The sequence below is a fragment of the Terrapene carolina genome, unplaced genomic scaffold, assembly GCF_002925995.2.
Source record: "Terrapene carolina triunguis isolate 2854851 unplaced genomic scaffold, T_m_triunguis-2.0 Scaffold88, whole genome shotgun sequence".
Taxonomy (NCBI): Eukaryota; Metazoa; Chordata; order Testudines; family Emydidae; genus Terrapene; species Terrapene triunguis.
The window spans coordinates 36,134,012-36,149,951 of NW_020664439.1; the positions used below are offsets into that span (position 1 = coordinate 36,134,012).

A 15,940-nucleotide genomic window follows, 5' to 3' on the forward strand; every position below is an offset into this window, starting at 1 on the left:
ACAGGGGCGGGGCTCCTCCCGTCCTCTTTTTTGCTTGCTGGATTATGGTAACCCTAGAATAGTGTAGCTGAAGTTGCGTATCTTAGATCGATCCCTGCCCCTCCCCCCCCCGTGTAGACCAGCCCTAAGACTGCTTTACATCGGTATAAAGAGGCCTTGCTGTAAATGACAGTCAGGCCCATAACTCTCGATTCAGGGCAGTTTCTTCTTGTACACTAGTTCTACACCAATATGACTGCACATTGCGATAGCACAGATTTCGCCTGCACTTCGAATAGGAAATAACTGTGGTCGCTGTAGACAAACGCTGACTTTTTAAGCGTGTCCACAGTACATTATAATAATAATCATTGCAACATTGCCAGCCAGTCCTTCCATGACCGAGAAGTGACTGACAGGCCTCAGTGTTACTATTGTTCTTCTCTGTTATCTTCACTTCCAAGATCATAGAAGTTTGATGCAGGAAGCATATAATTAGCTGTGAGATTTAGAAGTCAGGGCAGAAAAGGCTTAAGGTGTCAATCAAGAGCTGCTTACTTTAGTCCCAGCCGCATCCCGCCTCATTGAAAGGCCTTGCTGCCTTATCTTGGTTTATTGTGTTTATCCAGGGAACAGATTGTATTGGAAAGGTTTGAAGTCAGAGATAGCCTTGGGGCACTGGAAGGGCGGGTAAAGCATAAGAAACAGAGAATTAGCACGCTTCTGTTTTTGCAAAAGGGTTTGAATATGCCATGGCTGCTTTGTTCCTGGAGGTCAGCAATAGCCTGCTCCTTTCTCTCTCAACTCAGAGCTTCCTTTATTCAGCTTTAAAATGGACAGACAATTTAAGAGCCATGTTAGAAAGAGACAAATTGCCTTGCAGATGTACCTTTGGATTATTAAAATAGAAGTCAAATTTTCCCATCTGTGTTGTTTTACTTTTGCTGTTTCTCTCAGCTTGGACAAAGCAACCTCAGTGAAGTCAGCTTCACTTTTGTGTATAATAATAATAATACCTAGCTCTTATGCAGCGCTTTTCATCAGTAGCGCTCAATGTGCTTTACAAAGGACATTACTACTATTATCCCCATCTTACAGATGGGGAAACTGAGGCACAAAGAGGCGACTTGACCTGGCCAAGGTCAACCAGCAGGCAAGTAGACTAGCTGAGACTATAATCTAGGTCTTCAAAGTCACCATCCAATGCCCTATTCACTAGGCTATCCTGCCTCTCCCATAGTAAGCTTCACTTTCAGGTTCTTGGGGCTAAAATGTTTGGAGTGCAACCACCATAGGGCAGTTTTAAAAAAATATTTCCATTAGCTACCTTAAACCAATGTTTCTGAACCTTTTCAAGTTGGCCACCCCTTATTCAAAGTCACAATCCCCTTACATTTATTTTATTATAAAAGTGAGAGTAAAAAAATTATAACAATGCTCAGCTCATGTAATTCATTGGTGTGTATTTTGAGAGGTTGACAAAGAATACTTGACCTTGATGAGGGAGGGTATGAGGGGAGCAAGATTTTCTTTGCTTTAGATGGTAATAAAAGTTTCAATGCCTCACAACCGGTGATTGCCTTTTGCCCTACAGGATGGGACCCACCAGTTGAGAAACACTGACTTAAACAGTGATAGAAACATTTCTACTGCGTGACAAAGCTCGTATTCATAAAATCTAAATTTGGGGCCTGATTTGAGTGTAGTTGTCAGGGCCGGGTCATGGACAGTTTGTGGGCACAAAGTGAGCTGCTCAGTATCAGACCCAAGGTCAGAGATCAATTCAGGGCCACAGCAGATCAAACTGCAAAGTCAGAGTCCATTACCAAACTGCGAGCATGGAATGAGAATCAGGGTGAGGCTGGGCCAGGGTTCTTCACTGGGGTGGATCAGTAATGGTTAGGGTCACCAGATAGCAACTGTGAAAAAATGGGACGGGGTTGGGGGGTAATAGGCGCCTATATAAGAAAAAGTCCCAAAAAACGGGACTGTCCCTTTAAAAACGGGACATGTGGTCACCCTAGTAATGGTCCTAAGCCAAAGTCGGTAAACCAAGATCAGGGTCAGGAGCTGAGCCAAAGTCAAGAGCCAGGATCAAGGTGAGTCACAGCAAGGATTGGTGAGGAAGGTTCTAGGGCAGAAGCACACACCAAAGATCTGCTTTGCTCAAAAAACTCCCAGAAATGGCTTCCTGGTTTATATAGGGAGTGCCACCCAATCAGGGAATTGCAGAGGGCTGCCATTCATGCCTCTTAGGGTGGGACTTCCTGCAGTACTTCTTGGTGACAGCCCTGACTGGGTTCCTGGTTGCAACAAGGATGTAGTGCCTGCCGGGAACCCCACACACCCTGGTTCTAGACCTCAGGGTTCTTATAGCAATGTTCCTTTAAAATATATTGGTTTTCATTGACTATAGACAAGTTAGCAATCCTCTTGTCCCAGTGGTAACTTTATCTTGGGCCGCATTTGTAATGATTTTTTCACCCTGAGTCTGCTTTGTCTTTACACTGCCATGGAAATCCACTGATTGCCCAGGAAGTTTTCTTCATTTGGTGCAAAAGCAGAATTAGGTCCACGGCTTGCAAAATGATCATCATTCCAAAAGCCATTTAAAATGAAAAGTCATCAGCCAAATGTTTCTGATACATTATATTTAAATCACTTAATACATATCTATTTACCAAATACAGTAATGGATAGGGAAGGGAGCAGCCATTAGCAGAAACAGGGACACAAAACTGTCAATTCAAAACCCTTCACAGAAGGAGCAGTCAATGTGTTCACAATTTTATCAATCTAAAGCGGAGAAGTACAGCGATTCGGAATCACGTCAAGCCTTGTACGTCTGAAGCACAAATATTTTGGAAGCTCGTTTTATCAATTAGTTTAGTTAGCAGAACCTTGTACATTTCTTGACCTGTGAATTTAAAAACGTTCTCATTTCCTGCATGTCAGGATAGAGCCAGATAAATACGAATTACTCACAATATCTATGTTATTTTATGAAACTGCACTGGTAGGTTAAAAATGAACTGATCACAAGTACTTGAAAAGAAAAGAAGGCAAAAAAAAAAAAGTACTATTGCATTCAGTTTTAGATTTACAGTCTGCGGGCCTAATTCTATCTAATTTACACTGGTTTTACATTGAATACATTCATTAGGGTGACCAGAAGTCCCGATTTTATAGGGACAGTCCCAATATTTGGGTCTTTTTCTTACAGAGGCTCCTATTGTCCCCCACCCCCCGTCCCGATTTTTCACACTTGCTGTCTGGTCACCCTAACATTCATTCACTGCGATGGAGTTACACTCCTAACCAACACCCTGAATCTACAAGGGTCTGGATTTCGGTGGGGCTCAGCATGGGTGAGAAGAGCCCTGTGGCTAGTATGGCAGATGCCCGCCTTGTCCTATTGCACACCTAAGATGGCACCGTGCAGGCTCTTGCTTTGCTCATATCAGAGGTCAGGAGGCACGCTGGGCCAAATTCTCTGCTGGTTTTGAAATGGTGGAACTTCACTGAGGTCAATGGAGCTATGTTAATTTACACCAACAGCGGAGCTGGCCCTAAGTTGTGAAAAAAACAAAAGTAAAACAAAAGCAGTCGTGTAAACTTTACACTGTAAAGGGTCATACCGACTTTTTTTCATTTGTCCCAAAACTGCCTCTGCTTGATTTTTAAATAAAACGCACATACTGTGTAATAACTGTACAAACACCTATAAAAATGTAGATGTCTCCTTTTAAGGCAGATAATCACATAATTTGAGTAGAAGGATACATTAAAAATATCAGAGAGGACAAATCGTGCAATCTTCACTTAAGCAAAACTCCCGCTGAAGGCAATGGGACAGAAGAAGGGCTGTAAGATTACGGCCTAAAACTTGAAATTAATTTTAAAAATATGCCTGGATCCTAATATGACAAAGGAAATGTACAGATATATTGATCCTTCTCTGGTGCCAGTCCCCACCAGAACTCTCATCACCTTCACTGGGGTCATTCCCCAGCAGCGCTTCTGGGATAGGTCCCAGGAGTTTACCCAAATTCCTGTTATAGTTTATGAATCCCTCCCATTTCTAATTGCTCTTACATTTCATCTTGCTGCCCGAGCCACCATGCTTCTGAGGTTTAGTCTATACTAGAAAAGGTTTGCTGGCATAGTTATGCCAGTATAGCTATACTGACAAACCTCCTAGTGTGGGCCCAGCTTCTACCGGCAAAAATATGCTTTTGCCGGTTTACCAGCATCTACACTAGGGCTTTTGCTGGTATAAAAATGTCATTTAAAAAAAAAATCACACCCCCTAGTCGACATTATTGTATGGGCAAAAGTTTTTAGTGTAGACCTGGCCTAAGCTAAAATGTTGCTGGACTCCCTTCCAAGGCTGTCTGTGCTGCTTGCTCAAAGGCCAGAGAGGACGCCGAGTGACAAAAGGCACCTCCTTCCCTTGGGACGGATCCTGTAGTCATGTCAGCCAATGGCAAGCCTCTTTCATTGAAGACAGGATTAGACCTTAGGGGTATGTCGACGTTGCAGCTAGGAACTAGCCTCCCAACCTGGGCAGACAGACTCATTCTAGCAGGACTTGAGCTAGCATGCTAAAAATAGCAGCATGAACTTTGTGGCATGGGCTGTCAAGCCTAGGGGGACTTGAGAACCCATCCTGAGCTGCAACGTCCACAGCTTAGCTTGAGCCCACTAGCGTGAGTCTGTCTGCCGGTTTGGGAGCTTCACTCCCAGCTGCAGTGTAGACATATCTTAAGTGTGCTGCTCTTGCGCACGCTCAGCGTCAGCTGGTTTGGGGAGTACAAGCCCAGAAGCTGAGCCAAAAGCCCGGGATCTCCTGCATAGCAATGGGTGGCTTTTTTGGTACAAATTATTTTAATAATCAAGTGCTTCGATTACGTAAATCTTATTTTTCATGGGGTTTTTTTTACCGTGCATAATTTTCTATGCTAAAAAGTAAGTCCAATCCTGCAGCTATACAACAAAATATATATAAAAATATCCCGTTCTTTAAAAATATATACAGGCATGGTAAGAAGTGACGTTGAATCCTCGTACTGGCACCTGCTTAGGAATAGCCACCATAAATCTTCCATCCAGGTTGAATCATGAAATATAAAATCTGAGTCTGGAGGAGATTTTTTCTCTTTTTTTTTTTTTTTTACTATTTTTTAAAAATAAAAGCCACAAAAACAGTTCACATATTTCAGGAACTACTATCACTATCACTGCTTACAGTACCGTACATTTGCAAACGATTACGCCATGATTTGCTTTGGGTATTCAAAGTAAAAGTAAAACCGGCAGGGTATTAAGGACTAAAGAGTGGTGACTGTTTATGTGCAGAGACCAGGTGTTAAACATCACCCTTGCTGTGGCCTCAAAGCATGTGAAAGAAAAGTCTAATTAACGGCCATTCACAAAAGACACCAACTTCTGTGTAGGCTGTGAATATGTATGAAGAATGATGTGAGGGCACATATTGCACTGTAAAGGCTACAGAGCAGAATACTTCCTCTTGTGACTACTCGTAGGCCCGTGTACTGTAATGTACCTTGATACTGCAAGTTGTTCTGCATTTGTGAACCCTGGACTCGTAGTGTGAATCTTCACGGGAATCAATGGAACTATTCATGGACGTAGGTGCCCATTCATACTGAGCAGCTTGCAGAGTCGGGGCCTAAGAGTGTAAGAGGATTCCAGAATCGTGGCAACATTTGAATGACTCCATTGAAAAATATTGGATTTCAAGATACATCAATTCCCCAGAGTATGGGGAATGGCAAAGTTTTGTCTTGGCTTTTTTCTTCTTCTTAATATTTTTTTCTTTTCCCTCCATCCATAAAGGAAAATAAAATAAAGGTGTTCCGTTAACGTCAAGAGTCTGGCAACCAACAAAATCAGGGAAATTCAAAATGAAGAATTTCTTAACCTATCCTTTCACACGAAGCAGAATTCACTCCTGTGCAGAGAGCCAGGGCAATGCCTATACATTACTTTAATTCTATTTAAGCCTTATTTAAAGGGCTGCATAGATCCTGTGCTAACTCTATGTGCAAGGGTGAATCCACCCTCTGTTTTCAGGCAGTGGCAAGATCTTCAAGTAATGAGGTATTTTATATGTTGCAAATGCTGCAAAGCCAATGTATAGTACAAAGGGGGTGGATTAAGAATGGTGTTTCAATACTAATTCAAAATTCCTGGGCTGTATGGGTTGACATCAGACCCCTAACATCATCTGAGATGGGCAAACGCCTCATGGCTTGGGTTTTGCATGTCAGCTGCATTGCAGTTTTGGAAAGACAATCCGGGGTACAAGCTGGGGCACGTTACCTATGAAGCCACAAAGTTTCAATACCACTTCAAAGAGGTGCTGTAAGGATTCAGTAATGATCATGAGATGCTCAGGTACTACGGTGATAGGAGCCATATGAGCATCTAGACAGATAGAAGATGATAGGAGCATTATATGCTTCTTTAGGTTTCGTTGTAGGTCTGGTGTGAATGAATATGCTGTTCTGGTTTGGGCCTCTTTCAACTATGACTCTATACTTGTGTGGTTTAATGGTAATATGTGGCAGGCTACAATCATTTCATATTGGCAGTTTTGTTCCTTGTTCAAACTAAAAATGGCCAACAGTTTTTTGCGTGAAATTAAAAGCCTTAGGCTAGTGTTAAAAGCAAAAGTATTTTGATGTTTTAGTTTCCTAGCTTTGCAGTGGTTACCTGATAGCATATTTCTCTAGCACAGGAGTTGGCAGGTCAGCCCTGTGTCCCATTTTAAACAACAAATATGATTTTAAATAACAATGCCCAACAAATCTTGAGGGAACCTAGGTATCTGCAGTGCACTACACAAAATCACAGCACCTATAAACACATTGCAGTTTACTTCATAAAAGCTGTGCATGCACTATTGACAGATTAAATAGACCACTGGTTCACCGAGTATAAGGAATGGTTGTAAGTCCTGTCCATAGCACTAATTAATTGCATCTATGAAATATGAGCATGAAGTAACACAAAACATAGCAACTAGCTAGGACTTGGGCTGCCCTTGAGGCATGTTAGTGTTTGTTACTTATTAATGTCATGTAGTGTTGGAAAATGACTCTATGCCTAATTACATTTCTTAAAATATATAGAGCAATCAGCTTAAATGTAAGATATGCCCAAAACACAGTTGGCACATATCTTTCAAAAGGGTGTCATGATTTTTTTTATAAACTAATGAATGCATGTTGGAAGCCTGTCAAACGTCTTTTTTTTTTAAAGGACAAATTTAGTTATACTCATTGGAATTTTTTAGCAAAGAGAAAAATAGCAATGAAAGTTCGTAAGCCTTATGTATAAGGAATAGTGAGGGCTTTTACTGGACCACAGATTATGGGCCACATTTGGCCCTTGCTTGGTGAATGGCACTCCCACGGAATCAGTTAACATTCTGCATTCAGAGATGGGGGTCTCAGCTTCTCACTCTCTCCAGATAGGAACCCAGCGTTCTGAGTTTCTTATTAATTGTGCCACTTGTATTAGTAAATGGAAAGCAAAAAGATTGACCATGTTGAGTGAGTTTATCAGTCCCTCGGATGACATGGAGTCACATTTCTGCATTGCAGAGACTGTTCAAAACCATGTCTTCCCATTACTGGAGCTGGTCCCAGAGACAAGTTCAGTGCTATCTCCCCACTAGCCTCTGGAGGGTGATCGAACTCAGTATGAGTGACTTTGATCAACCTTGAACATCGTCAGCTCAAAATTTCAACTCTGACTCAACTGTTACTAGGTTCTTGTTCCTTATAGGTGAAACAGTGGAAAAGAAAGCAGGGGAAAGCTCTAAGAATTTAATGCAGTGTATACCCACAGCTCTGTGATCCAAACAGAGGACCCAGCTTTGCCAACCTAGCTTTTGGGATTCTCGTCTCCCTAATACATAGCAGCAGGATTTCCTTCAGCTAGAAAAATGTAGGGTTAAAAAGTTGATTCTCCCTTGGGGAAAAAATGATAGTTTAGATAGTAAGAAAAAGAGTTGCTGAACTCAAACAAGTTCTGCAAACCCTGAAAAAACAGAATTCAAGAGATTCCCATCACCTCAATCTCCATTAGGGATTGCCCCTCATGGAGATCTACACAGTGCCATGCTGAGCATGAGGAATGTTGATTGCTGTAGTTGTAGTAAAAAAACCAATGTTTTCCCCTGGGGCCAGGAGACAAGACAGCACCACTGATTCTGACATAAGAGTGTTAGTCCTTTGCCATATATGCAATGTAACATCTAAGCTCGATAGGCAATGATCATAGGAACACCTGAGTTGGCCTCAGGCAACATTTCCCAACCATTATGGAGGTGTAAGCAGTGAGGGAATACTTGAGGGGATACAAAACAGAGACGATGAAGAGGGTAACTCCAGCTAGGTAATAAACTGCAAGCACATAAAGATTTAGAAAGCACAAACAGCCTACAACTCCTGGGTATCACAATCACTGTACATGTATGATCATGCTGGCAGTAGTAATATACATTATGATTTGTCTCCCTTCATAGGAGTGGCCTGCATCTTTAAGGTGCTTAGAATATGTCTGTAAAGAAGTATTGTTCTTTTCAATTAATAGAACTTGTCAATGATCATAAGTGCCAAATTTTCTTTCCCTCCCCATAACAGTGTCATTTTGTCTGAAGCTGTTCCACCAAAATCCTTAAGAAAGGCACATTAGTTTGATGGAGACCTTTTCGGTGGCTACCTTGGCAATACAAAGCTTCCTGAAATCATCAGGTATGCAAACTGTCTCCAAGAAACCAGACTTTAAATTCTAAAGCAGTCTAAATCATCCTAAGTCCAAACTTCCATGGGCACCATGGATTCTTTTGTTCCAACAGAAGGCAGTAAGTTTTCTTCATCCAGGAAACGAAAGGGGAATTGCACTAGAAATCCATGAATCTTCTTTAATTCTTCTGCTGCTTTTGCAGCATCTTGGGTTACCAATTTTGACTTGGCAATGAAGTCACGCAGCTGGGCTAAATTAGTCACCTCATCACTGGGAAGGCATCGGAACACCTGATTTGAAATAGAAAGAGGAGGTTGCACATAAGCATACAGGAAAATATCACGACTTGCATTCCACAGTGGAAACTGATGCTACTGTAAACACCTTCATATATATTTAAGTGAATTGGCTAATGGAGCCTGGGGAGCTTAACAATTTGTACACCCGCCTTTATGAGAAAATCTGTACAGCAATCGCAAAAGACCGGAGTTTGCAAATTAGGATTCTGGGGACTTTTCCTGATCCCTACAGGAGATTATCCAAAATTAGCAATAGTTAGTTTGCTTTATCAGTGAGCCTTGCTTTGCATACGGGCAAATAGATGATTCTTTCTTACAGGACCCAATTCTCTCCTAACACATGCTGATGTAAATCAAGAGCTCCAGAAATTGGAACTACAATACTCTGCAAAATCAGTATATAAATGCGAGGACAATCAGAGTTGCTACCTTGCTTGTCTGCCAACAGTATTTAAGGGTCCAAAAAGTTATGCCAAAAGAAAACCCTTCATCTGATGTGGCCTTTTGCTGTGCAATTTCAGTATTCAAAATATCTTGATGAGATCTAGAGATTGAACCCTCCCGCCCCACCAGTCTCTCTCCCACAAAACCAAAATGTTGCTTCTCTCCTTTACATCCATCAACAGTGAGCCTGTTGGAAGCAAAAAGAGAAAACGAGCCAGGTACTTCACCTTATCAAAAATAGTGGCATTGCGGGCAGCTGTTGAGACCCACACCTCCTTGAAGAATCTGTCAGAGACTGGATCCTGAAGATCAGCACTGAGGTCTGCTGAACCACCAAGAACAACCCTGAAAAGGGGGGGGGGAGAGAAGAACTGATGTCATTGGAAGGTAACACAGAACCCTCCAGAGAATTTTCATAAACAGGAATGTGATCCTTGTAATCAGCTTCTTTCTTCTGGAGGAAAACAAAACCAGCAGGTAACAAAACCAGTCATGTGCAGTTATTGAGTTAAGTGACCCTAGAAAACCATCCAAAACCGAAAACTCATAAAGGACCCATGTTGTTATTTTTTATTCTTATTATTATTTGCATTGCAGCCCCATTGTGCTAGGCATTGCACAAACATATACCAAAAAAGATGGGGATATTGTTTATCAGAGTGTGAGAAACCTTCTGCAAAATCAACCACAGGTTTTCCAGAAGGTAATAATGGAAGGGGACTGAAGTCATCAGTTCAGAATACCAGTCAGTCCCACCAATGGGAGCCGAGAATGTACATCTCCCAAGAGAGGTTCAGCATCTTGCAAAATCAGGTTGTCAGTAGCGGAGCCCTGTGTTCACGTTCCCCTGCTCTAACCACTAGGCACATTCCCTCTTCGATGTGAACCCAACAACTCACTCCTGAAGAAAGAAAGAAAGAAAAGGGTTCCCTTAGATAATGTCCTCAATACTTAATAGATGGTGCTGCGCGCACTGAGACTTCCTTGTCTGCTGCTATTTCCTACACAGAATAGTCTGTCAGCCTTAGCACTGCCTTATCTTCTCCTCCTTTATGTTTAAAAACCATCCAGATGGAAAATGGGGGGGAAAAGTGTTCTAATGAGAAAATAGCTGTGCTGCTGCCAGATGGCTTCTCTGACTGAACAAATTCCCAGTACAAAAAAAAAAAAAGACACCACCACCTAAAACTGATACAGTGCAGTGGCAGTATTTGTTCCTTAGCAAAGTTCCATTGTCTTCTGTGCACGTTCCCCCTACTGAAGGGGTCAAGGAAAAATTTAACCAAAACAGACTCCCAAGATTTGTAATCCAAATAGTCATTGGGGGAGGGGGGGGGAGGAAGGAATGGGACACTGCATGGGAAATCTAGGCAACCACAAAACTCTCTGGGCTAAACTCAGTCCATGTGTTAGTGGGTGTAGGTTCATTGATTTTACAGGAGTTAAACCCACTCATATCTTTAATCCCGGGCATATCCTTTATGGACAACTGCACAGATGCTCCCTTTTCAAAATCAATGAGGAATGCAATCCCTGCAAGGCAGCAGGACTGCATCTTCCTGCACAAGTACAAAATACTAATTACCACAACCTGCTGGGAAAAGACCTCAGTGGGTAAGATCTTCCTGGCACCCAAGAATTTAGCATGAGATTTTCATGCACCGTAATTAGTTTCTAGCACTCATACCTAAAACACCGGAGGCGGAGTGACTGAGCAAATCTTCCGGCTTTGTAGTCCTTTCCATCCATCACTGAAGGGACGGTTTCGGTGTCTTGCACAATGATAGCCATTTCACTGTCGCGTTTTCCCAGCATGCTGCGGTCATTGATGTTAGCAGAGCCTTTCAAGGGAAACAAAGAAACTATAACATCACAAACAATACATACCGATTCCCCAAGGAATGCGACCACCACAAAGGTGATAGGCCTGTTTACCACCAGCGGGACGTGGACCCAGATCCTCAAAGCTATGGGAGCTAGGCACCAAATAACTTTAAGAACGGGGTCTTGCCAGCTTCTCCTTTGCAGGGCCCCAGCGTTCACAGTATGCCCTGAGACTAGGTAGAAAGACACACCACTCTTGTGTGTAAAGGAGAGTTTCAATGAGTAGCTCTCCTCCAACCTCACACTCTTCTGTGTATATCCTACCACCATCATTTTACTGTCGACCACCCTCTACCATCCCACTGTGTGGTTCCTTGCCTGTGCATATGACAAGTTCAGCTGCCTGGACTTAGCCGACCTGAACTCAATTGTCCTCAGTCTCTTCCAATGGAAGTGATAAAACACTACGGGAGTTCATAGGTTAAAAATCTTCTCCTTTGTCAGTAGGTGGTAGAGAGGAGGCTGAATTACCTTTGCCACTTGTTGGAACTGGAGAAGATCAATGTAAATGCCATGTGAACATTATCCATTTTATTCTCGTTAGCAAAACAATTTAGGTTGCTAAGGATGGAGAGTCTCGAGATGAAGATTTGTTAGAACAGACCCTCCATCAAAGCCACTTCTGATTTAAAGAGCCACAAAAGAGCCAAGATCAGTATGTGGGGGGGGGGGGGGAAATCTCCACATTCTCCATAAACTCCAGGGCATGAAAGAAGGTTAAACAATTTTGAATCCAACACAAAAGGTTTTAAAGCTTAATTTCTCAGTAGCCTCCAGCTATTTTTGCAGAGCGATACCATGGCATGCAAGGGCAAGGGTCAGAGTTTAATTTGGTCTTTATTTAATATGTTTAATGACACAAGCCGGCTTCTTTGTTTGAAGTCATTCTATGGATTTTCTTTGCTTCATTTATTTCATAACAAAAGAACGGAAAATTTTTTACTTGGATTTGTGCCCTAAGCCCAGGCAGAATCAGTGTTAAAGTAAGTTGCACAGCAGAGCCCACTTACGCAGCATTAGTGTTTCTTCTAAAATAAACAACAGAAAAAGAAAACACCTTCAGGATATTTTTGGGGGGGGAGCGGGGTTAAGAAAGAAGGAAATCATTTCTGAGTCATACTGCACTGAGGGAGGTGGAGAACTCCAGTTTCTAGCAACTGGTAAGTAAGGCTTCCAAAACTCCCAGGGGCCAAATTTTCATTTCTATGTATGGAGAGCCATGTGTGCCAGTTCCCAAGTATTGCCAATACAATGAAAATGTACCCTCCAGGGACGTAGAGGCCATTCTAACCAACAGGGACATTTGTTCTTTTTCTATTCTTTGCTGTGCTGTTGAGGTAGCATTAGAACATATTGTGCAAAATGTAAAGAGCCAAAATATCAGACAATTCTTTCAGAACATATGCACACGTCCTAATATATAATTATAACTTTTCCCCTCTCCTTAAAAATGTTTTGAGTGCAGTTATGGCAGTTTAAAGGTGCCAGAGTGACGGCACTGGAGAATAAGGTTATTTGGCCATATAACAACAATGGAGATGGGTAGTAGAAACTTCTTCCCGGTACTTGGCTACTGTGCTTCATTCTGTTCTCCAGAGATCATCTACAAGACTGGCAGGTTCTCTATGGCCATCCAGTCTTTAGTCACTCTTTCCAGGTGCCAATTAATTCAGATTCTGATTGTGGTCTTTATGGTGGGGACACACACATGCTAAGAACTGGGCTCAGACAACCAGCTCATTCAACACAGATCAGCTAACTGCCAGCGCAGCCAAGAATCATTCTAATGCCTTAGCTATTTCCAACGGGTGTTTGTGTCAGGATCCTGTTACAGTCAGGGAGAAACTGGCAACTATCCCTAAGCAAGCCTCTGACTTTGTGTGCCCATTCCTGCATCTCCCACTGACTGAACATCCAAAAGTGAGTGCACAATCGCTCTGCATATATAAAATGGACAATGCACATAGGCACTTTGCTTAGTTGCCCGCCCAATGCTTGCAGAAAAACTTAACTCCAAAGGAGCTTAACCTGTACTGCACAGAGATCAGGAAAAACAAAACATGGCACAGAAAAGCAGGCAAGGGTTTGTTCTGGGGGAAGGAGCAGCAAGAGACTACAATGGCTGGGATTTAGCAAATTAACATATACCCACAAAACACTCCAGGCAAAGCAAAAACCCTGCAACAAACGGGTTCCTATAGAAAGAAACCCAGATGCTTTAGTAATCCCAGTGACTGAATATACTGACGACCGCTTTATCAGGAGTTGCTAGTGAGAAGTGGAAAAATAAAATCAACCCCCTTAAAATACTCACACTCCTCCACAGTGCAGCTGAACTAAGAATTTATTCCCATGTGCTTCAATCACTCAGGGCTTCAGTCACATGGAATTCTTTTCTTTTGGGGGACGGGGAGGAATTAACCAAATTAATTGACGTTTAAATCAACTAATCAGCAGGAAATTTAAGGTAGGACAAATTTGTGCCTCACCGGCTTGTAAACATCTGTGTCACTGCTCTCCTACTGCAGCTGCAGAACCAGGGCCTTGCTTTTTCCACTAGAATGTTGGCACTTCAGTAGGAATGTGTCAGGTGCATGGGGCAGCACGGGAGGATGTATTTAGCTCCACAGCTGGTACATTGAGCCCAAGCCTCTTGGGGGTATGTCTACACTGTAAAAAGACCTGCGGCAGCGAGTCTCAGAGCCCGGGTCAACTGACTTGGGCTCACACTACAAGGCTAAAAATAGCAGTGTAGACATTCGTGGAGCCCAAGCTCTGAAACCCAGCCAGGGGGTTGGTGTCAGAGCCCTGGCTCCAGTCCAAGCCTGAACATTAACGTTGCTATTTTTAGCCCCAGAGTGAGAGCCTCCTCAAACATAAATCAGTTGACCTGGGCTTTGAGATTTGCTGCCGTGGGTCTTTTTATTTTTTTTCGGCAGGGTAGACATACCCTGGGATGACAGCAAAATGTACAGATAGCACATCACCATGCCTGCCTGGATTTAGGTGGATGCACCATAGAATTAGTCCTGTATTTATGATCATCAATAGTAAAACTATTGTGGCTGTTCTTCATACTAGAGACGTGAGAAGACTATCAAAAGGACAACTATACGTAGCAAAACCCTCCCGATCCAAACTTCAACCTATCTAAGGCTGTATGCTATCAGGATTGTCTCTGAGGAGGAGGACAGTATCATTCTGCTTCTTACAAGACCTAATATTATGATGCTCATGGGCAAAGCCTTCGTACTGCTACAACAGGCTGAAAAGGGCTCTCTTAAAGAAATAGTAGTAACTCTGGGTCAAATTCTTCTCTTGTATTCTGTGGTATAAATCAGAGCTGAATTTGGCCGTATGTTGTTATTTTATGGCCTTATAATAAATATACAATAACAGAGAGACAGATGAACAGCATCTATGACTTGTTATAACATATTTTCCTAATGGTCACATGTTCCCCAAGTCTTCCAAATTTCACAGCACATTCTGTTCTTTAAGGAACAGATGACAACTCTTGCAATTTAGTGGCTAAAGCTGAGTTTGAGGAAAACAAATGGACAGAATTCCCTGCGGTGGGACAAGTTTAACCACCAGGGGGAATTTCAAAGCCACATTTCTTTATCAATTAATCAATACACTTTAGAAGCCTTCCTCCATCTCGCTTCCCCCATTAACTCGTAATTACTTTACATTTAAATTCAATATACAACACAGGGAATGGGTTAGCAGGTAAAATGGAAGAGAGCACAGCAAGTAGTGATAGCCATGTGCACTTTGTACAGGGCAGAGAAATCTAACGGGATTTTTCAGTCAGGATAGTCAAATGGTACAAATTTCCCCTGCAATTGAGGGATAGCTCAGTGGTTTGAGCATTGGCCTGCTAAACCCAGGGTTTGCAGGGATATTAAAGAAGGTACTAACAGTGATTCCCCCAAGTGACAGTGACCCCCTCATAATTTGTCCCCCACACTTTAAAATCCAACAGTTTCACCAAGTACAAAAATCTCTTGTGTCTTCTGTTAAAACTTGTAAGCTACTGTCTGTAGAAACCATTGATTGTATTTATCCTGTGAAAGATACTTTATTACTATGTAAAACTTACAAACAAGTTAATTGACTTTGTTCTTGAAGTAATTGATACAATGTAAACAAACACTATAAGCCGTTAAGTGACTTTCACTTCATTCAACGGCTCCTAGGACAGACCACCACCCTCTGTGATTAAAGGCCGGGAGTCTCAAATGAATTAGCACACACCCCAAAAGTGGTGGAGACAGTAAATTAAAATATGGTTAAGATATGGAATGTATGCTGATGAATGCTTGATATACATGAATGGTTAGGGAGGTGCCAGCCTAGAAAGGGAGTATCCATCGGCCGAAGAATGTGTCAAGTGGATGACCAGACAATCCCCGGAGGGTAAACTGGGATCCACTCCATCACCTGGAAGGATGAGAAACACAAACTTTGGACAGTTTGGAGCCACCAGGAATGTGTCCAGGAATGTGCCATCTGCTGATTGAGTCAGCAACAGCAGAATGAAACAGCTCCCA

The 15,940-nt window shown here is 42.3% G+C and overlaps 1 protein-coding gene across 1 annotated transcript in view; it reads right to left on the reverse strand.

The window, feature by feature from the left end:
- Positions 1–6,615: 6,615 nt before the first annotated feature.
- PLD1 (phospholipase D1) overlaps positions 6,616–15,940 on the reverse strand; it is a 100,844-nt gene continuing 91,519 nt past the window's right edge. Inside the window, exons 24-26 of the mRNA XM_024221289.3 lie at positions 11,188–11,341; positions 9,728–9,845; positions 6,616–9,047 (exon numbers count right to left, since the gene is read on the reverse strand). Coding sequence (XP_024077057.1) covers positions 8,823–9,047; positions 9,728–9,845; positions 11,188–11,341 — 497 coding nt within the window. The 3' untranslated portion in view covers positions 6,616–8,822. The remainder of the gene's footprint in view (positions 9,048–9,727; positions 9,846–11,187; positions 11,342–15,940) is intronic.